Source organism: Astyanax mexicanus, chromosome 18 (genome assembly GCF_023375975.1).
Source record: "Astyanax mexicanus isolate ESR-SI-001 chromosome 18, AstMex3_surface, whole genome shotgun sequence".
Classification (NCBI taxonomy): Eukaryota; Metazoa; Chordata; class Actinopteri; order Characiformes; family Acestrorhamphidae; genus Astyanax; species Astyanax mexicanus.
Genome location: NC_064425.1, coordinates 36,644,344 through 36,667,413, shown reverse-complemented (window position 1 = coordinate 36,667,413; position 23,070 = coordinate 36,644,344). Strand labels below are relative to the sequence as shown.

The 23,070-nt window shown below is 37.8% G+C and overlaps 1 protein-coding gene across 13 annotated transcripts in view; it reads left to right on the top strand.

Moving 5' to 3' along the window:
* Window positions 1–13,502: 13,502 nt before the first annotated feature.
* mecom (MDS1 and EVI1 complex locus) overlaps window positions 13,503–23,070 on the top strand; it is a 295,445-nt gene continuing 285,877 nt past the window's right edge. For all 13 annotated transcript variants that reach the window (XM_049467391.1, XM_049467387.1, XM_049467386.1 and 10 more), the window contains exon 1: window positions 13,503–13,746. In XM_049467391.1, the coding sequence (XP_049323348.1) occupies window positions 13,710–13,746 (37 nt within the window). In that variant the 5' untranslated portion in view covers window positions 13,503–13,709. The remainder of the gene's footprint in view (window positions 13,747–23,070) is intronic.

Sequence of the window (23,070 nt, the reverse complement as noted above, 5' to 3'; positions counted from 1 at the left end):
TATATGAATAAAAATTAACATTACATGATGCTGCATCAGTCATAGTTCAAGACAGTGGCTGTCTTCATATATATCGGAGGAAGCATGTTATTCTACACCCCCACCCACCAGTGAGCAATTCTATATGCAGTTCCAAAATGTTGTGTTCATTGTGTTGTGTAATTTGTAGACAAAACAATTCACAAAATGTTTCTTGACCACATATTTTCCTTTCAGTGCTTTATCAAGAACATAACCAATTGACATACCTTAACCGTCGCTTCACTGTGCTTCTTGATACACCCAATATGTTTGCAATCTGTTTGCCAGAAAAGTTAAATGATAGTAACATCTGCAGCTTCTGTTGTGTTATTTGACACACTGATCTTCCCACATGTCCTGCCCTTTGAGGTACAGTGAAACCAGGAAAAGCTGTAGTCTAAGACAAAATAGTATAGAATTAATAAAAAATAGAAAAGTTAAAAAAATATCTTCAGAACTTTTAAATTAAACATAATTGAACAAATTAAATAAACAATGAGCCTAAATAAAATGATTTGCTTTGACATTTCATATACCCAACTGTGGGATGTATGGGAATGCCTTGAATATTGCTTGAATAATTTATACACAAATACTTTTTGCAAACAAATGTTACTGCAAATGGTATCACAAACAGTTTAAATTAGCCTTTTCATTTAAAGTTTAAAGTAGCCTTTTCACATTTTATACATTTTAAATAAACTTTTATATATGGTAAATATAATAATCATGTAAAAGCTGCATTTGTGTTTACTCAAATTGTCTTTTAGTATTTTATAACCTGAAAACTGATCTTGGAAAAAAATATGAAATCAGCTGGAGAGTATTTTAACACAACACTGTTAAAACCTAATTAAATAGCAACTGTTTTATTTGACAATTAAACTTACAAGGTTGATGTTGATTGCTGGCTTCCTGAATTAATTCATTGATGAGCCCAATCATTTCATCAGCCACTTCGGCTTCAATGAGTCGCCCACTGGCCCAGCGAATGCTCGAGGCCATTGTCTCCAATCTGTTAGTCACATAATAAAAAGAGATGTAATTTCACTGTTTTAATATGAATAATTTTCTTTGTTTTCTGTTTGTGTGTTGATTAACTTGGTTCAGAATTGAAAATTATTAACTTTAAAACTGGGTTCTTGAATCATTCTAAAAGTCCAATTAAATAGTTTTAAAGACCTTTTTAAGACCTCATCAAACATAAGACCAAAAATCAATCATAATTTATTTGGTAGAAAATAATATAATGTATTGGAAATCAAAAATTAACGTTTCCCTTTTTTTTTTTTTTTTTTTTTTTTTACAATTTTGTAATGTGATGCAATACAGAGCCAACATAACGTGCAAGTTGCATTACAATAAACAACAAGAACAATAAAGAATAATGAAACACTTAAAACTGTCCCAAGTACTTACTTAAGTTGAATAGGAATGTACAAAACAGCAAAACACAAATGTTTTTACATGCCTCTTAACAAGAGAAACCAATGAACGTCATTAAGAATAATAAAAAAATAATAATTAAAGTATCTTCTCTACAAATTATTATCAGTGTCCGTTTATCATCATTATTTATCTCCCTGCTAACCTTAGTTCTCGCCTTGCTAATCGCTCACTACATTTATGTGAAGACACCAGACTATAGCAAATAACTTAATAATTGATAGAATAAGTTACCTGGTTATAACAGGGTGAACATTATCAAGTTGCTGGTCATCCGACGATAAAACTCGGGTACATTCTAAAAACTTTCTACGACAGTCGTTCAAAAAATTCCGGGATGCCATCTCGTTCTGTTCTCCACCAAATTACTCTCACATTAAACCCACCCGGCACACATGGACCATTCCGATTACAACTTCACAGCTGCGTATAAGACACGTGATGGATACGTATCCTCAGAAACAGCCTACGTAGAGCCCATGTGACCACAACGTAGAGCCCATGTGACCACAACATAGAGCCCATGTGACCACAACATAGAGCCCATGTGACCACAGCGTAGAGCCCACGTGACCACAACGCAAACCCTACATCAACAAGGGGTGGGTACATTTGAGGTAACCAATAGTATGGAAGTACTATCATCTAAACGTCTTAAGACGTCCAAAAGTAACGTGTTAACACGGTAAGATTTGCCGTCTTAAGACGTTCAAATTGGACGTGTTAACACGGACGTCAATGTAGACGTAAAGACCCAAAGGGCGTTCCATATGCTCGCGGGCTCTGGTAACTAATTCAAGTTATGCTGTCTATACACTAGACGACTTTAAAAGTCTTTTAATAGACTTTTGTACCCATTAAGAGTTTTTTTTTTCTTCCACACTGTTATTTTTTTAATAGAATACATTTTGTGTTCAACTATGCCTGTAAGCTTCTTCCCCCTTTATTGCTACAATCTTGTATAGCAAAGAATCACAGTTCTTCATCATTCTTGCAAAAACAAACTGCACAGTAAGTCAAAGTAGTGCAAAGTAAAATAACTTTAAATATAATGACTTTAAAGTGCTACCTGTGTTTAAAATACTGTACATATTATAGTAAGAACCATATAAAGCATATTAACTGCAAAATGTGTTCTTTTTCTTGTTCTTTTTTAAACAGTCACATAAAATATTCTTGCCTTGCCTCTTCCTGTAGCTCTTCTCCTACTGGATATTGACATTGTTCACATCACTGTTTGTGTGAGCCAAGTCTCAAGACTTATGATAATATTAAACACAGTTGATTTTATCTGAACGCCAGAACAAAGACTGACTAAAACCTTCAATCCTAACCACCTTACACTGAACTATCGAGGTGACACAACCGCAACTCCACTCTAGCAAGACTCTCATAATTTTAGCCAGACACTGAAAATTTGTCTGCAACACTGAAATCATTTGAAAATCATAAGGTGTAAGGTCAGCAGTTAGAGTTACACCTGAAACATACTACTTCTTTGTGTAACATCAAGAGAAAGTCTAAAGAAATCAGCTAAGATATCAGAAAGATAATTGTGTCTGGTTCATTCTTAGGTGCAATTTCCAGATGCCTGAAGGTGCCTCGTTTATCTGTACAAACAATTATATGCAAGTTGGTAATGTCTTGCTATCTTACAAAATTCCAAAATGTTTTAGGCTGTTCACATTATATTTTTAATGCAATCTATATCCAGCATTTGTGAGAACAATTCACACTCATAAACTGATACTCATGTTAAAGAGCTACGCTTCACTTGAAGCTTCAGTTTCATCTTCTCCAGCTTCACAGGACCTGGAGTTCCAGTGGCTCAGCTTTTCACTGAGAATGTGTTCTAGCTTGCTGTTTAAAGAACATGCATTCCTGGTTTCTTTTGACTTTGTTATAAACTTCGAAAGTAAATATATATTTTCCTTTTACACTGTAGTAATTAAAAACACTGAGCACTTGCAACACAAGCTTTCTTATTTAATTTGATCAGACAAAAGTCCAAATATTTGTACTGCTGACATCCATTTCTGTTCTCCTCATGTCAATTTTGCCCTCTTCTAATGTCCATTTAGTTGTTTAGACTTAGTCACATTGCCACAGTTTGAATGTTTGTGAATTGGATTTTAACCACATATAAAAGTGTCCTAAATCAGAACTGAACATTTGAGTTTCCTTTGGGCATGAGATTGAACATGCTGTTTACATTTGGCCAAAGATGAAGAGTAAAGAAGTAGAACTACTTCATTACTTAAGTGCTAAATGTATCTGTATCTACTGGAATATGATTTTTTTCTTCTACCTGCACTTTTACTTCATATTACTACATATTTTAGATTAGTGTAATACTTTTACTCAGATACATCCTTTTGTGCTGCATTGTTACATGTTATAATTATAAAAATGTTGGAAATAATTCCAAACCCACTACAGTGGTATGAAAAAGTTACGGCACCACTGACAATTTTCATGATTTTCTTTTATAAATCAGTGGTTGTTCGTATCAGCAATTTCAGTTAAATATAACATATAGCAGATGAACACAGTGATATTTGAGAAGTGAATATAGTTTATAGGATTTATAAAAAGTGTGCAATCATTTTTCAAGCTAAAGTAGGCAGGTGCATAAATTTGGCCACCATAGTCATTTATATGGATTTTAATACCTTTAGCCTTAATGATTGGATAACAAAACTGGTTTGGTAAGCTCATTGACCCTTGACCTATGTAGACAGGTGAATCGAGTTATAAGAAAGGGTTAAGGTGGCCAATTGCAAGTTTTTCTCCTCTTTGCGTCTTCTCTGAGTAGAGAGGAAATGGAAGACCACAGGCAAAGTTCTAGTTAAGACCTAAAATGGCAGGCCAAGAAAAATCTCAGATAAACAGAAGAGAAGGATGGTGAGAACAGTCATAGTCAACCCACAGACCAGCTCCAAAGACCTACAATATCATCTTACTGCAGATGAAGTCACTGCATCATTCGCTATTCAGCTCACTTTACACAAGGAGAGGCTGTATGGGAGAGAAATGCAGAAGAAGCGTTTTCTGAGCACACGCCACACAGTCGCTTGAGTTATGCTAAAGCTAAAGCACATTTAAACAAGTCAGCTTCATTTTGGAATAAGGTTCTGTGGACTAATGAAACTAAAAGTGAGTTATTTGGAGGGTGGTATGCATGGTGGAAAAAGAACACAATTCCAAAACAAACAGTAACATTTGGTGGTGGTTCATCATGCTGTGGGGCTGTGTGATCAGTGCAGGTTCTGGGAATATTGTTAAAGTTGACGGTCTCATGGATTCCAGTCAATATCAGCAGATTCTTGAGAACAATGTTCAGGAATCAGTGAGAAAGTTGCACCAGGGCTGGATGCTTCAACAACCCTAAACACTAAACATTGCTCAAAATCTACTAAGGCATTCATGCAGAGGAACAAGTACAACATTCTGGAATGATCATCTCAGATCATCTCAGTCCCCAGACCTGAATATTACTGAAAATCTGTGGTGTGATTTAACGCGGCTGTTTATGATCAGAAACCATCAAACCTGAGTGAACTGGAGATGTTTTGAATGTTTTATAAAGAAGAATGATCCAAAATACCTTCAACCAGAAGCCAGACTCTCATTGGAAGCTATAGAAAGAGTTTAGAGGCTGTTATTTTTGCAAATGTGGATCTATGTCGGATCTACTAAATATTGGTGTAATGTTTCTGTTGGGGTGCCCAAATTTATGCACCTGCCTAATTTTGTTTAAAGAATTATTGTACACCGTTTGTTAATCTTATAAACTATATTCTCTTCTCAAATATCACTGTATTCATCTGCTATATGATATATTTAACTGAAATTGCTGATCCGAACAACCACTGATTTATAAAGGAATAAAGTCAAGTCAAGTCAAGTCAGCTTTATTTATAAAGCACATTTAAAAGACACAAAGTGCCGACCAAAGTGCTGTACAATAAGATCAAATAACACAACCTAATTTAAAAACCAAAAGGAAAATAATAAAAATTATCAGGGTGCCTAAACGTTTTTATAGCATTGTATATGTGGTGTACATGTATGTAAAAGTGTGGAGCCAGATTTCCAGTACTTTATACTGGATTTGGCACCCCTTCCTCACTTGTTAGAAAGAGAAAAGTGCATTTCTTGAATGGATGCATAGCTTAAATAGTTCCCTCTACCTAGACTGTTGCTAACTGGTTGCTTTTGCATTCCAGGATGTTGGATGTTGTTGTTGGTTAGTTGGTTGCTAATGGTATCCCAAGTGGTTGCTATGGTATCCTGGGTAATCGCCGTTATGTGATATGAGTAACATAATTTGCTATGGAGTGCTTGCTTAATGGATATTACACAATGCATATGATGAAAAAGCTGTAGTCTGAAGTTGGTCTTGAAGTTGATATATTAAAAATTATGGACAAGTTATAAAGCAAAAATCTGGAATAAAAAATTGCTCAGAATTGCACAGCTATAGTTATACACTGTTAGAAGTTCCTTGAGGAACATTTACCTATTCTTCAGTATGAAACTCCTTAAAATGCTTTGAGAAACCTTCAAGAAGAGATTTATAGAAGAAAATGTTTCCTTGTATGTGTGTAACTTAGTCCATGTTAGTTTGTTTGTCTGATCAGCCTCAATCGGCTCACTGCCATGATAAAAATAATAGTGCTGCTATTTTTATTATGATAATTAGCTGTCCAAGCTACTGTAGATGATTCTTGTGAAGGTCACAGCACATGATGCCTATGTGTTTTCAGTTTTGCACTCAGCGTAACACTGGTTTTCTGTTGTGTATAGACTTCTGTTTACCTTTTTGATTTTGCTGTGTTGAGTTTACTGAAGTACTTAACTAACAAGTTTAACAGTGTTAGCTTAATGTGATAAGTTGTAGGTTTAAACTGAACCAAGCTGCCACTGTCGGGCCCCTGAGCTAGGCCCCTAACCCTTGCTGCGGTGTGTTAAAGGTGGAGGTCAGATTCCATGTGTGTCCAACACAAATGCTAAATATTGTCAGTTGTGGGTTTTGTCTTGGTTCCTCTAAAAGTTCTTCCTCTCAGTCTGAAGGGGGTCTTCCTTGCCACTGTTGCCACATCCACCTTTGTAATTAATCAGAAGAGATTAATGGATTTGAGTCTTTTGTGCTTGTCTAGTTTGGCATGAATTGAACCTATTTCGAAAGAGAGTAACATAGCTTCAGTATGTTAAGCACTTGTAACCAGTGCTTTGTGACTCATGATTTCATTTTCTTGATGTAGTGGATTTTTTATTTCTGATGTGGTTTGCAGTGCAGCCCAGTGTGTTACATTTTAATTAAATTAATTCATAATTTTAATGTATTTTTTTGTGACCACTGGTGTACAGTGCTAGATAAATGAAGTTAATACAGTTTTTATTGTACATTCAGATATTTCCAATAATGTGATGATTTCCTCTGGTGTTCCAGGTGCAGTGTGTTTGTCTGTTCACTTGTAACCTGGAAGGCGTGTTCCAGTACAACCATGGAGGATTACACCAGTTTCTGCAATCTAGTAAGATACGGCACAACCAGGCCAGACCAGGGGCCTCATGTACAAAAGGTGCGTATGCACAAAAACATTGTGTACGCCATATTTCACACACTTTTGGGAGGAGACATGGCAGGTGTGATGTGTTTATGCACTTGCGCTTAATTTCAAGTTGATTGTGATGTACTAAGAGAAAGTATGTGGAATTCTGCCTATGCACGGTTTGATCCGGATTTTTTTGTGCCCACTGAACTTTGCGTGGATTTCCTACTTAGTACATGAGGCCCCTGGTCACTACTTGACAAAAGAATGATTTGATAATGCAGTAACTGAACTTGTTTATACCAACCTAAAATCACAGCCTGTCACAGCCTGAGGTACAAACTCAGAAGACACTGAAATAGAAGTAGATATCAGTAAATATTAAGAGAACTGTTAATTATTTTATTTGAGCACTGTGTGTGAGCACACACACATAAAACTATTTAAACAATAAGTTATTAGATTAATTGACTGCTTAAAAAAATACTTTTAGATTAATCTGTTAATCTCAATCTACCCAAAATTTACATGATTGATAGTTAAATAATTGCTTTCTAAAATAAGGTGTTCAACCTTCCAACTATACTTCTTCTTCCGTTTGGGGTTTACATGCACAAATGTACCTATTTAAGAGACTAATGAGGAACTTTTATTTTGATAAATGAAACACATGTAAGAATTATGGATATCATAAAAAACACTGCTCTTTTAAGTTGTACTTATGATAGCATGTAGCCTGGCATGATATGAACATTCTGCAACTGTAAATTTGGGGGAAAATTGTTTATTTCTTGTAAAGACGCTTTATATAACCTACATATGAATGTTTGCAGTGTTGCAGTAGAAGTTTATTGGAAGGCTAAGAGGTTTCTTTATTGAAGGATCAAGACATTTTATATTTACACAACAAGCTGTCGGCTTTGATCTGTGTAGATGTTCTTGCCATCAATGCTTTTAAACTATCCAGAGACAGACAGAGACAGCAGTAACCAGTGTGTGATGGCTTCTCAGCCGGGAATTGACGCTCATCCCACTGTCTATTCTTACGGGAAACGATCAACAAATCATTTTGATCGAGTGTCCCGATCGATTACTCGTCAGGTCCAGTCGTGCAGGAGTCTGCGACGATTGGAAAGTCAATGGGGATGAATGGGAATCCCTCTGCCCGCTGAGCGCGAGCGCCTCATAAATACAGCTGCAGGTTGTCTTAGGAGCGCATCGTAAGCTGAGTTGATGGCGGTTTGCCGGGAAGCGTGGTTGCAAATGGACAGTTCTCTTCAAATACCTGTCAATCAGTGGATCATTTAACGGCCCACTTCTGCAACTGTGGCCATTATTCATCCAGATCTGTCTGTAATGACTGTGGGAATCATTAAGGACTACTTACCGTTTATCTCGCGTTCTGGCGCTTTCTGTCGTTCGTTTTACAGAACAGAGAGACTAAAGCAAATTAGTAAATTTGGGTAAATTCATAATTCTGAAATGCACCCTGTCCCATTCCCTGGTCATCAGGACACTGTATTATGACAGTTCAGACACTAGGCGGCAGTAAAGCACCAACAACGACTCTTAAATGAAGTTTTAGGGGAAACACGTGAGCGCGTATATTTGGTCGCATCTCTCGCAAAACTGAACCGCACGTGCTGTTATAACGCTAAGACGTGCCTCAGATCTACCAGTGCAATGTCCCTCTGGGCTCCTTTACACGGGTCGCTCAGTGTGACCCTCAGATAGGCCATCCTGCGCTCGTGCTGAAAGACTGCGGGTTGTTATCTTCTTATCTTTATATTTCCTTTCGTGCCATGTAGACTGGCTGTTTTATCAGGGAAAATTCCCAGTTCTCACTCTAACTTTTTCATTTTTCATTTGGTGCATGTCAGTCACCTATACAGCCACACTCGCCCACTCTTAGATTTCACCCATCCAACCATGCTCACACACCCCGAACACAGCAGCATTCCCTAACAGCGCACGCGCCAATTTCCGTTACATGTATTATTGTATTATTTTTATTCCTGTTTAGAAAATGTTATGCTACTTTGGTACCATGGTGAGACAATCACCCGTCATCTTTTATTTGTTGAAACATGATGTGTGGTTGATTGATTTTATGCTACAATAAAATGCGAATAGGTTAGCATACATTTTTTGGCGTTTTGTTTGCCTCGCGCACGCACTGTCGAGAACACAAAAGAACATAGAAATATACCCTGGTTCTTTCGCTTCAGTTTAATGATGCAAAAAAATTAAATATTCGTGACACGACATTGCAAAAATATCACCGTTATATGGTAATCCACAATTCTTTCTCGTTTTTATTTTCTTCTTTTTCTTCTTCTTCTTGTTCTTCTTTTTATTATTATTATTATTATTATTATTATTATTATTATTATTATTATTATTATTATTATTATTAGTAATAGTAGTAGTAGTAGTATCAGTATACAGTGACCTATAAAGGGAGGAAAACTTTGTATAAACAAAAGCTTTGCTATATTTTGAACCATACAACAGTTTATTATTTGAGGTATATGTAAAATGTTTCCCCTTTTTAAATAGGTAAAATTGAAATATTTTATTTCCAGCTAACATGTATGTTCATTATGGAAAAATCGATTGTCGATTGTTTCGATCGATTTTTTACTCTAAAAAATAAAATAGTGTGATTCTCAGTTCAATTGCATTTTTCCAGTACCGGTAACCATGAATTTTAACACCTCTGTACAGACCTATCACACAACGGTATGCAGCTGCGTTAACATAATTTATCACAGAGCAGTTAACTCTTTAAAAAGGTTTTAGCTGCCTTTTTGCATGACTGAATTGACCGAAAATGTGTAGCTCATACAAAAAAGTTCATAACCAACTGTTTGTTCGCCTCTTTATTTTCAGTCTCCCTTATTAACAATGGAGACAATGGAATGTGCGAACCCGCCCTTTCACATTCGTGCTGATATTTTATATGGCTATTTATCTGTTCATTGTTTATTATGGGAAGTTTGTTTTTGTTATGGGATTTTCTTCTCCTTTAGAAAGGGGCCGTTTCCAGGAGAGAGACCGTAGCTGGTAATTCAGGAAGCCTTAAAACTCGAGGTGACTGCATTAACTGCGCTTTATTAAAGCAGTCCGTCGCTCGCCAGCGGTTTTAGAGTAATCGCGTATTGTTGCTGTTGGACCTGACGGCTCGCCGCAGGGAGCAGCGTGGACGGGTGGTGTTTGGCGGCGCGGGGTTCTGCTGGGTTCTGGGGAACTAACACTGAGCTGAGCTCTGCGCTGTGAGATTAGAGCTCGCGGTGAGGAGTTTGAAGATAAAGCTGGAGAAGTTGTAAGGAAGTGTTGTTGCCGCCCAGGTTCAACCGGTCTGAGGCGGAAAGGCTCGGCGGGGCACGGCTGGTCCGCTCCTTTGCGCGCCTCCTCCTCCTACTCCTCCTCCTTTCAGAGCATAGCTCGCGCCACTCCGCTACTTTTTGCTCCCGGGCTTTGCATTCACAGCACTGCACTCTTAATGATGTGAAATTACAGAGGTTTAGCAGACTGCGGCACTGTGTTAATAAAATGATCGCGCTGAACCAATGCTACTATTATTATTATTATTATTATTATTATTATTAATAATAATAATAATAATAATAATAATAATAATAATAATAATAATAATAATAATAATAATTATTATTATTATTATTAGTAGTAGTAGTAGTAGTACTACTACTACTATTGGTTTATTTGTTTATTAATTATAAAACAATACTTATTTCAATAGCAAATGCTGTTTATTATAGAGATTTAGCCTATTTTACTTTTACAACTTGTAACAAAACAAATTAGATCAAAACACTTGAGATCCATTATTATTATTATTATTATTATTATTATTATTATTATTATTATTATTATTATTATTGTCCATAATTTGCCCTGTGTACTTTTATTAAGGTGCACTGTGAATATATATATATATATATATATATATATATATATATATATATATATATATATATATATATATATATATATATATATATATTTATATATAAGCTATTTTTTGATGCTGTTTTTCTTTGCTTTTCTGCGTATTTGATTTGCTGGGCAGGGTCAGGCGTGCAGGCTGGAGCGCTGATAAATCTCGCTGTTGATCATTTGATTGATCACCTGGCGCAGAGGGCGCGCGGGTGCGCGTGGTAATTTCCTGCTGCCCGCGGCTCCCTTTTCACTTTCAGCCCGGCGCGAGCGACTCGACCTTACAAATGACGGCTTTATTTTAACCCTTTACCCGCCGGAGAGAGCGTCAGAAACACATAGGGCCGCCCGTACGACACACACATTAGATTACACTCACCAGATTACAAATCAGGTACAGCTGAAATGAAGCGAGGTAAAGTGCACCGACAAACAAATCATTTAACCGCACGCACAAAAACAGCTCATGAAAACAGTGAATATCCCGACCTCTCAGTGTGTCCGAATACAGAGAGTCAGTGTGAGGTGTGTGTGGTGTGTGGTGGAGGGTAATACAGCGGCAGCAGTGGTGAGTTACTGCGGGCAATGAATGAGAGCTGTTTCCGTTTCACTCTCTCTCACACACACTTTCTCTCACACACTCTCCCACCCCTGCTTGTTGGGCCTCTTTCTTCTAGGCAGAAAACCAGAATGGCATTTTTAACATCAGTTATTCAAATAAAATTATTTGTATAGTTTATAAGACGTTTTGCTCACACTAAAAAGATAAGTACTTAAAAGAGTAGGCTACAAAGCTTGTCGCTGGGGCTGTACCTTATATTGAGGTACAAAAATTGCCTTTTAGTGAAAGTCCTTTTCTAAAGATTATAAAAATTATAAACATTATCATAAACTGAATAAACTTGATAATCCAAAATTGTCTGGCTTTTAAATAAAAAATGTGCAATTGTGCAAGTGTACCACCTCTCTTTTTTAGAGTGCTCAAATAGGCTTTTAAATGCCGAGAATTAAATTAATTTAAACATTTAAACAAAATGATTTATATATGTTGATACAAGTGTGCTATATAATAATGATAAAATAAAGAATAAAAATTAAATAGTACTGATTAAAATAATGTCTGAATTACTGGACAGTGAAATTCCTGTTACCGAAATAGTAAACTTTTCTTTATTAAAGAGAATGAGAGAGGGGTTGGCCCTGTTTTTTATTCATGCATGACGATGTCAGTTTTATTGGATATGTCTTTTACTCCAGCTCTTTCTGAATCGATACTGTGTGCCGGGAGCGCGCGACCCTTTAAAAGGTTCATGGGCGAGGTCAGCATGATGTCACGCGCGTCTAATTAACGAGCAATTAACTTAATGACCCGCGAGAAGTTACTACGACAACAATACCAAACATAAACAGTCTCTAAATTAATGACACAAACACCGCATTTAAGCTCGAGGCGTTCTTAATGATCTTAACGACAAATGCAGCTTCTTAACTGCTTAAACCCTGTTTATGCCTGCGCGTTAGTCCTTCATTCTCATAACTGAATTACTCTTATAATTAACGTCAGATTCATAGACCTTAAAAAAATGTGCGACCTCACAGAATAATAAATTGCTACCAGTAGTCTCTGTGTTAATAACAGAATTAATGACAAAATAGTAAAACTAGAAGATTTTAACTAGCTTCATATTTGTATTAATTTGAAGTCGGATTATCCTAGAGGTTAAATAATATAAAGCATTAAATAAACACAGCACTGTTATAATTATATTTCTATGATCCTGTATACAAAAGTTAAATCACTATAGGCAAAAAATAGTACTTTACTCATTCATTAGCGGTTGGATAAATGCAACCGTGTGTTCTACTCTTTATCGGAAAAAGTGTAAAGCGCGCGCACAATTTCACCTACATAAGAGCCGAGTATAAAACACATCCTCTAATCATAAAGCCTGATTAGCTGGAGAGGAAAATGCAGAAATCATATTGGGAATAGCAGTGATTGAATGCAGCCATTTATTGGGCTTCACTTCACCCAGATTCAGAACTATAAGCGCTTCACAGAACAAAAAGAAAAAGTTGAACGCGGGTGTGTGTGTGCGCGCGCGAGAGGGACTTTTTAAGCCGTTACCTCACATTCATAACGGTAGTCAAATCTCAATTAAGGGACCTATAAAGAAAGCGTTTAACTGAGCCGATTTGGCGCTAGTGATGATTAATGCCACGCCGCGCGCGCTCGGCTTCGTCCTAATTAACGTGCCGTCCAGTGCCGCGCGTGCGCGCCCTCGCGCTTAGAACCGTCCGACGTGAGACCCCCAAAAGCTCACTAAGAAGGCGTGTTAAAATAGGTGCAAACTTTTGCTCCATTCTTTCTTTCTTTCTTTCTTTCTTTCTTTATTTTTTCACTTCTTTTTCTTTCTTTCTTTTTCTCTCTCATTATTTTCTTTGAGGAAGGGGGGGGGGGGGGGGGGTGTAGGGACTCGCTCGTTTGCTCGCGCGTGGGTCGGCTCCCTTTGCGCATGTGCGAAAGGTGTCCGAACTGACAATGCTGGAAGAGATACCGCGGCCGGACTGAGAATCGCAGAGGGAAAGAGAAAAAAGTGGGCAAAAGAGAAGAGAGACAAGAGGGAGGAAAAAGATCGTTAATAAACAAAGAGAGAGAGAAAAAATAAAACAAAAATTACGCTCGAGTAGACCCCGCACGCGCGCCGACACACGACGGGCATCATGAGGTCCAAGAGCAGGGCACGGAAGCTGGCCACGGGTAGGTGCTTCTGCAAAACTCTTTTACCTGTCTGACTGTGTGAGAGTGTGCGTGCGTGCGCGCGTGGAAGAGCGAACGAACGCGCAATGCTCTCTTTCCAAGTGTGTAAAAGTTATGCTGCGTGCGCCGTGCGGGCAAAAGTTAAGAGGAGTCGCGCGGCGAGGGAAAAAGGCAGCTTGCGCGCGCTCGATCCGTTTGCCTGCCTGCAGTCTGTTTTTTTTTTGCACTCACGCGACAACGAGCGGTTCTCAATGAAAGTGTCAGTGAGCGCGAGCGAGTGAGCGCGCTTTTAAACGTCGCGTGCAGGTACAGATAACGGGGCCGATAAGCGGGACAGCTTTTTTCAGGACAGCCGGGGGAAAAGCTGATTTGTGCAACAAGTGACCAAATCGTGTTATGAACATTTGTTCTGCCTGGAAAAAATGCCTGGAGGGGTTTTTTTTTTTTTTTTTTTAATGTATTTATTTGAGTGTCAATTTTGTGTTTTTATTCTTTCAAGATTTATTTTTATGCTTATCGTTTTGATGTTTGTCTGCATGTTTATTCTGATATAATGTAAATTGTAGTTTATTCTTCTGAAGGTAATATTTTTACGATATTTCTGCACGTGTTTAGTCTAATTTAGATTTATTCAGTGCGTTTGATTATACATATTATGCACCTCTCTATTAATTTATATGTTTATGCCCATAAACGTAAAATTTATCGTCTTCGCTAAGGGTTGCCTAAGGCTTTCACGCTTTTGCGTGCGCCAGTTTTTCATGCACCTACCTCAAACGCAACAAATCTGAACATCAAAAAGTCCTTAATAAGTCCCCCCCCCCCCCCTTTTAGCTTTATAGCTTATAGCTGGAACCTTCTCCCCCCCTGTTGCGGGCTGTTTCTGATTTGGGCCGTTTTCCCTTTGCCCTGTTTTTTTTTTTTTTTTTTTTGCAATAAACTCTCATTATGCTCCATTATTTAGGTAAATAAAGACACATTTTCTCTGTCCATGTCCCTGTTTTCTTCAGTGGAGTTAAAACAGCAGGTTTAGTGCGCATCTTAGATTTCTTTGTGGTTGGAGATGCAAACCATTGCTCGGGGCTTTCTCCACACTCATTATATGCTTTAAACAATCCATTTAAAAAATCAGGCTTTTAAAGACTACTGCAGTGTGAGTTAAACACATTTACTGCAGGAACACCAATACAGTGCTTATTCCGGCATCATGTTTTGAGGGTAGAAAAAGTCAGTAAAAAAAGTTTCTCTGTTTAAAAAGCAACAGAAACAAAGAGAAAGTTGAGGATCACTTTTGAGATTAGGAATTACAATTTCCTTCCCCGTGGACAGCACTGGGGTCAGGAGCACATCAGCACAGAGGCTGCTGAGGTCATCTGCTCACTGCACAGATCGCCAAGCCCCAGTGCCCTGCTATTGTGTTTGTGCACACACCAGCAACTACAAGTAAATAAGACTCTTAAAACACTCATAAATACACAAATACTGTCCTTTAACACAAATGCTTAAACAAACAGAGAGCAGAGGCCTGTTTTCACCCATGCACATTAACATGCATACGGTAGACAGTAGAATTCACGTTTCATGTGCGTTTACATGTCCTTCACTTTATGTTCAAACAACACAAAAAGGTCAAATATTGAACAGATATTTAAACATTTTTGTCAGTCATGGAGGGCCAAGCATTATGTGCAAGATAGAGTAGAGCAACATTTGATTTGACATGCTTTTATATTTTTTATAGTTTTATCCAGTTATGTCACAGCCTGCTAATGGCATTAACCTGAAAAGAAATATGGGGCTGAACTTGTGCAGACTAATCACAGGCCAGAAAGCCAACGGCTCATTGCACCTAAGCTAAATTATTGAACGCGTGGGGGTGGCAAATAATAGGAGTGAATGATGACTTGGTACAGAGCGCTGCAGAAGGAGGGTTTTGTTTGCGGCCGGTTTGGTCCAGCAGTTTGTTACCCTGCAAAGAGCAGCTAAAAAACAGCAGCAGCCTTTCAGCAATTTCCTAAAAAAATTAAACACTCCACTTTAAGCAGTTCTGTCCCTCATGAGGGTAAAAGAGTGAAGAGATGCATTTACTGTAGTTGTCAGACAAATTGCTTTGGTATGTGTGTGTGTTTGAGAGAGAGAGAGAGAGAGAGAGAGAGAGAGAGAGAACATTGCCATTCTAAAGTCCAGCGGTGTTTTAAGAGTCTGGTCATTGTGGGTCTAAAAATAAAAAGCAGAGTAAGAAAGAATGACGACTCTCCGCCCTTTCTCGCTCTGAAACCTCCACATCATTACTTACAATCTGAAGATCAGTGGAGTAATTTGAGGGAGTATTTAGGCTAAAGATTATTATTTACTCAAGATGTAAGAGGGAGATTTTTGGGCCTTAATGAGTGAAGAGTGGAGAATGTTCTGGCTGGACTCTGGCTGTGCCCCTGCACAATGTCAACAGTGAATATTTAAATTCCCAGAGTCCTCATAACGGGACCCCGTCTGCAGCTTTGGGCTTTGGTTGGAGGGAAGAAAAAAGGAGGGAGGGGGTTTTTGAGAGGGTAGGGGTGTAAACCCTCTCCGTGTGGCCTCACCGCACATAAGTCTAAGTGCATGTGCCCTGTTATATGATGGTAGAATGGCAGGAAGATAATAAAACGTGTGTGTGTGTCTGTGTGTAGGGTGAATGATTAGGATATGCCAGATTTGGCCAACGATGCCGGACATTTCACCAGTGCTGTCGACGCAAACCTAAATTTCATGAAGTGCCTTAAACTTTTTTATGGCCTCACATTTCTACAGAAAACAAAGCAAAGCAGAATAAATTACACAGTGTCATTGTTTTTACCATTTAGTGAAATTACTAAAATATAACATTGAGATATATACACCAATAAGCTGGAAAAGACAGAATGCATCAGACCAACAGTAGTTTTATATTTAATGTAACTGTAATCAGTTTAATTATTATTTGCATATATTGGAGTCAATTAAATAGGATCGTTTACATCTCACTAAGAGAGTTTCATCAAAGCCTATAATCTAGGATGAAACCTAAAGCTAAACTTCACTAAATCATACAGCAAGTCAGTGATGTTTATCACTGAATAAATAATCTGCAGTATACACTGACTTTAATAAAAGGAAATACTTACTTCCACAGTGAGTCAAATAAAGTAAAAATAGACATTATAAAATTAAACAGTGTTACAGACAAATCACCACTTTAAAAATCACTGTTTAAATTTGACACTAACAGATTTTATGTATAGAAGTGACGGTGTATTCAATCAAAAATCTACACTTGTTTAATGGCCTATACTTGTATAAATGTAGTTCAGAGTGAACTCATAAAATCACGCTTTTGGTTCTAATAACAGAATGAATGGATTCTTTTTTTTATGAAGGGGGTACAGACAGATCCAAATTGAGCAGTGAAAATGGCCCCTAAATGACTCATAACCTAGAGGTTTCTAATAAAGTGGCCAATAAGTGTATATCTGTGTATTTCTGGGCAGTAATGATCCTAGAATCCTAGAAACATGGTAAACATTCACAGGGATCCCCTCTAAACAGCATCAATTATTCATTAATTATGTTATAAATATTCTGACACATTGCAAAATATAAGCTTTTCATTTAAATGCACAATATATTGTCTTAGCGTCGTCATTACAGTGTACACACTGCAGGATGTTTAATGTCATGTAAAGCAAATTAAATCAAGCATGGAACTTGTTTGCTGCAAAAGTAAAATTCACACTGTTCTCATTTTCATAACACATCAACCAGAAGCAGATTTTATATGCACAGTGTCATTTATTTTCCTCCAAACTTGGAGAGCACATTATTTATATCATGTGTTGGATGACCTTTGATTAAATGTAGTGAAACATTTCGGCATTTTACAAAATGCAATATATACTGCACAAATCATACATACATATATCCAAACCAAGAACCGGTATTTTTAATAGTGATGAACTGCATGTTAAAGCTGAATGTCAATAGCTAAAATGTAAAAATGACTCTTGAAAAAAGACATAAAAGTACAATCCTATTAAATGAGTTAAATGCAGATAGCTAGTTTACTACTCATGATTAATCTACAGATTAGCAGGTTTTAATAATTATTTAAATGTATTTTAGGAGTCTTATTAAGTGTATCATTTTAAACAATTTAAAAGTAGGCATACTCTAGTCGTGGCTAAACAATAATTTAATGTCATAATTTTTAAACACAATTTCTATATAAAAAAAATCAGTATGAACAGCATCTGACAATACATGTATTGCCAAATTAGTTTTTCAGAAGTTTGTAAGTGCAGAACCAAGTAGATTCTTTTCTTCCAAAATCTAAGAGTATAAAATAAAAATAGTCAAAAAAGAACAAATCTGGCCTAGTTCCTGCATACCAGGATGTGAATGAATACAGCTAGTTTACTACTCTTGATTATTCTACAGGGAATAAATGGTCTTTGTATGTATTTTGGCTGTTAGATCTGTTATCACAATAATTATGGAACAGATTTACTGCTCAGTTCTGCACCGCTCGCAGTTCATCACTCAAACAGGGCAAACTGACTTTAATCTGATTAAATGCCAGACAAGAGCCGGCCTCGTCTGAGAGCAGTGGGGAGATTAATAAGAATTTTCTACAATGTGAGATCACTTAATAGCAGTACAAACTCTCTAATAGTTGCGCTCTCTTTCTCTCTCTCTCTTTTATTCTCAGTGTGTTTTCACAGCATTGATTTCACACAGGTTCAGTTTTGTACCCAACCAGCTCTTTAATGGTTTTCTCTTCTTGTCTTTATTGTAGGGTGTTGAAGGCGTGAGTGTGTGATTGTGAAGCTGATGATGATTGGGTTTGAAAAGCTGTTCATGTTTAAGCAGCTCTTTGATGGGTTCATCAGTCTGCATGGCGCGTCTGTTGCTGTGACTCTGATATGACTCTCTTCAGGGTGAGAGCAGGCAAACAAGGGGCGAAAAAAGAAGAAAAGAAAAACTGCAACAATGTGCCATTCCGCACCAGTGACGCGCGTGTGAAAAGCACTCCCTGCAGCTACACACACACACACACACAAACCTACATTTATATATAAATACTGGTGTGGAGTATTTTATTTGTCTTCTGTGTGGCTGTACTGATGCTGATGCTGCTGCTGTGCTACTCTTGTCCCTTTGTGCTCACATATAATAAACCATATGCTTAAATATCGGGGGTCAGGGGTTATAGGACAGTGTGTTCACATTTACAATTGGTGCCTATACTATGAATTACACAGCCATTGTTCAATCGGTTTACCACTATGACCCTGACCACAGTATGTTCTTTTACTCATTTAGAAATAATACACTGCTACTGTATCATTTTTTAATTATATAGTCAGGGTGGAGATGGGCATAATTCAATATCAAATTATTTTGTGATAGAACATTTTATTCTATGATAATAATGATAAAAATATATAATACGACACAATAAAAATAATATCACTTTTAAACACAATTCCATTATTCAAGTAAGAATTATTTATAGTACCTATAATTGAATGATGTTCATTACAGAGTGCATCACAAATTCATTTTGTATTTATCAGCTAAAATTAAGAAACAGATTTTGACATTTATTTAGGGTAACTGAATTCATATTAGTAAGTGACACAAACAAATGTTTCACGTATTTCTTGGTTTCTTGATCACTCCAAAAATACCTACAGTGATAAAGAAAAAGACTAGAATATCCTACAATCTTTCTCTACTTGCTTACTTACGAACAAACGATAGATAGATAGATAGATAGATAGATAGATAGATAGATAGATAGATAGATAGATAGATAGATAGATAGATAGATAGATAGAACAATGAACGAAATTATTATTGCTGAGTCATTCTGGGTAAAAGGTGATTTTATTAAATCGTACAAAATATTGACAATTTATTTGTGCATGATAAAAACATTTTTTTAATTTTATAACGTCCCATGTTTTTCATTTAATTAGACATACAGTTAGTCATTGGTCCTGATTTCTACTACTAAGTGGGAAGGTGCATTTATCTCTATTTTTTGCAGTTATTTATTCATATTTATTTTTAAAAATCTGATCTTGGGAGATTGAGGAGGATAGCTGAGTTCACAGAAGTGGACAATGATGGAGATGATGTGGAATGGGACAGCCTGTTGTGTTCCCAGGCACTGTGTGTGTGTGTGTGTGTGTGTTTCTGAGTGGGGCCACTGTGGGCTGTGATCATGATGGATCACATGTACTGAAGGGTTTGATTGATCAGACGGAAGCTGCAGGGTTTGGTCAAGAGGTCTGATTATGTCCTGGGAATTCTGCTTCTTCTGGATGTTTTTTTTCTTTGAGGGAGAGCGAGAGATAGAGGGAGAGACAGAAAGAGAGAGAGAGAGTTAGAAGGGTTTGTTTGAGACAAAAATCGGGGGGTGCAGATGACAGTGACACAGTTTCCCTCATCCATCAACGCCCCCATGTCCTTCATGCCTCCCACATCCCCGTTCTCTCTCTCTCTCTCTCTCTCTCTCTCTCTCTCTCTCTCTCTCTCTCTCTCTCTCTCACGGAACCCTGTTTGTGTGTGTTAATGCCGTTAATGAGTGTGTGTCTAAAGTGCCCAGGTCCACCGTTTATTTATCTGCTGCTCTGTGATTGGTCAGAGGTCAGGTCATGTGGCTGTTTATTTGGACATTTGTTTGGTGTGAGTGATGGCTCTATCATATATGGCCCTCTGGGAATTCTGGGGGTTGTAGTTCAGTGTGTTTAATTCCGCTGTAGCCAGAGCAGCAGGTTCTGGTTCAGTCAGCAGGACCTCATTCTCTAGCAGTCCCAGTATAAACCAAACACAGCACTGGGTGTCCAGTCTCACACTGGTCTGAGAGATGTGTATCAGAGGTTTTTAATGTATCGGCAGGAGCCATATTAATCCCAGCCTCAATTTCTTTCTCTTTTTAAAGCAATTTAACCCTGCTGTGATCTATTTACGACACTGTCATAGAGGAGATGACTTTATCAGACGTGTGCTGTAAAGCCATTTATGTATTTGATTAAACCGAGGCCATCTCTCAGCATCAGCCTGAGCATTCTCTGCAGCATCCAGTGCTGAGCATTACACCCTGAAACTTTTGGAGATTGATTGATTGTTCTTAATGTCAACCAGTTCTCAGAAAAGTCTGAGACTCTTTACTGAGTGCAGATTATACTGACCCATCATGTCAAGTCAATTGTATTTCTACAGCACGTTTAAAAAAACCACAAGGGCCAACCAAACTGCTGTACAATACAGAAGTACAAACAATTAAATGTATAAGACTAAATAACAAAAAGGATATAAGATAAGTAAACAAAAATAGAAGAGTCTTGAAAACAAGATTCAGACTCACCCCGGACACACAGATAGGTCATTAGAACACTGAAAGGCCTGAGAGTACAAGTACGTGTTTTTAGATTAGACTTAAAAACCGTAAAAGTTGATGATCCTAATAAAAACAGGCTAAACCAGATCATTCCACAGTTTGGGTGCTGCAACAGAAAAAGCTCTGTCACCCTTTGAGTTCAGATTTTAGAGTCTGGCGTCTCCAAGAGCAGCTGATTTGAGGATCTTAGGACTCTTTGGGTTGAATATGGATGCAGATGGTCAGAACTGTATGATGGAGACATTCCATTTAAGACTTTAAAAATGATCAATAAGACCTTAAACTCAACTCTGAATTTGATGGGCAACCAAGGCAGGGAGGCCAGTTCAGGAGAGATGGACTCTCTCTTCTATGTATATATAACATATCCATACACTTTACTATCGCAATATCGTGTTTTGCAGTACTGTACTGATTTTAAAAAATATAATGTTCCAGCATGATGATGATGACCCCAAACACACATCTAAGACGACCACTGCTTTATTGAACAGGCTGAGGGTAAAGTTGATTGATTGGCCAAGCATGTGTTTAGACCTAAACCCAATAGAACATCTTTGGGGCATCCATATAAAGATTGCAAATGGCTATGAAGATGATTTTGCTGAAAGCAGAAGTTAAATTTCTATCTTTTGAGAGAGATTTCTTACGCTGCTGTTCCTAAACATGGTCGCCCATGAATCTAAAGTCTCTTCACATAACTGTAACGGATGAAAACACAACTTATCACTTAACTTAGCTTCAGGACTGCTGAACTTTCCTAACTGAACATATTTCTTTGCAGTTTTGCTACTTTTCTGATTGCATAAAAAGTGTTTTTAATTTAGATTATACACTTTTATTTTGTACTTGCCAACATTATTGCAATGTATTGCATGATGTTAAATCATAACCCAGGAACAGTAATATACACTCCTGCCAATCAGCAACCCTAATATTCACTGTCCATCCTGAGCTGTGGGGAGCGAGACCTTACATTATATTCAGTAGATTGATTTACAGGAAGACCACAGTTCAGCACCTTAACTACAAATCCTATGTGCTCCATTTTACTGATAAGACAGACTGACAGGACTGATAAGACAGGCCATCACTGCACAGCAGAGGTGTGTGAAAAGGTTTAATGCTTCATGTGTGTGTGTTTGTGTGCATGCATAGGTGAAGTAGAGAAGGCCTGGATCAATCGTAAGGTGTCATTCAGTGTCAGAATGCCGTACAGTGTGAGAACTGTATGTGAGTGTGTGTGTGTGTGTGTGTGTGTGTGTGAGGGAGGCATGGGAACCTTTCAGTTGTGTTTACCACAGGGAAACCAGTACCAGCATAGAACAATGAACTAACCCTCTCCCTGCCCTGGGCCCTAAGGTCAGACAGGCTCTGATAGAGATATGCACACACACACACACACACACACACAAAGACCCGCCAGTAAGTTGTCGACAGTCTGCCCAGGGTGTGTGCCAAGGTTGAGGTCATTATCTACATACAGATTCGAAAATGAGGCATATTTTTGTGCATTGTGAGTGTGTGTGAGAGAGAATGTGAGTGTGTGTGTGTGTGTGTGTGTGAGAGAGAGAGCTTGTGTTTGCTACTTTCGCACTTTATTAATGGGTGTGTTGCTCTGGCTCTATTTGTTAGTTCAGGAGAAGGATGGTTGCCTCCCACACTTCATTCTTTCTATGTGTGTGTGTGTGTGTGTGTGTGTGTGTGTGTGTGTTTGAGTTACCTATTTTGGGTTTGTATTAACCTGTTTGTGCATACTATAATCCCAGGCCGTGTTTCTATTGTCTGGCTGCTGGAGAGTTTGGGTATGTTCGGCACTCAGGGGCAGAATGGCGCTTTGCAGCCAGCAAGCACAATGGAGTGTGTTTGCTAATTAAAATCGTACAGACTGTGTGTCATAA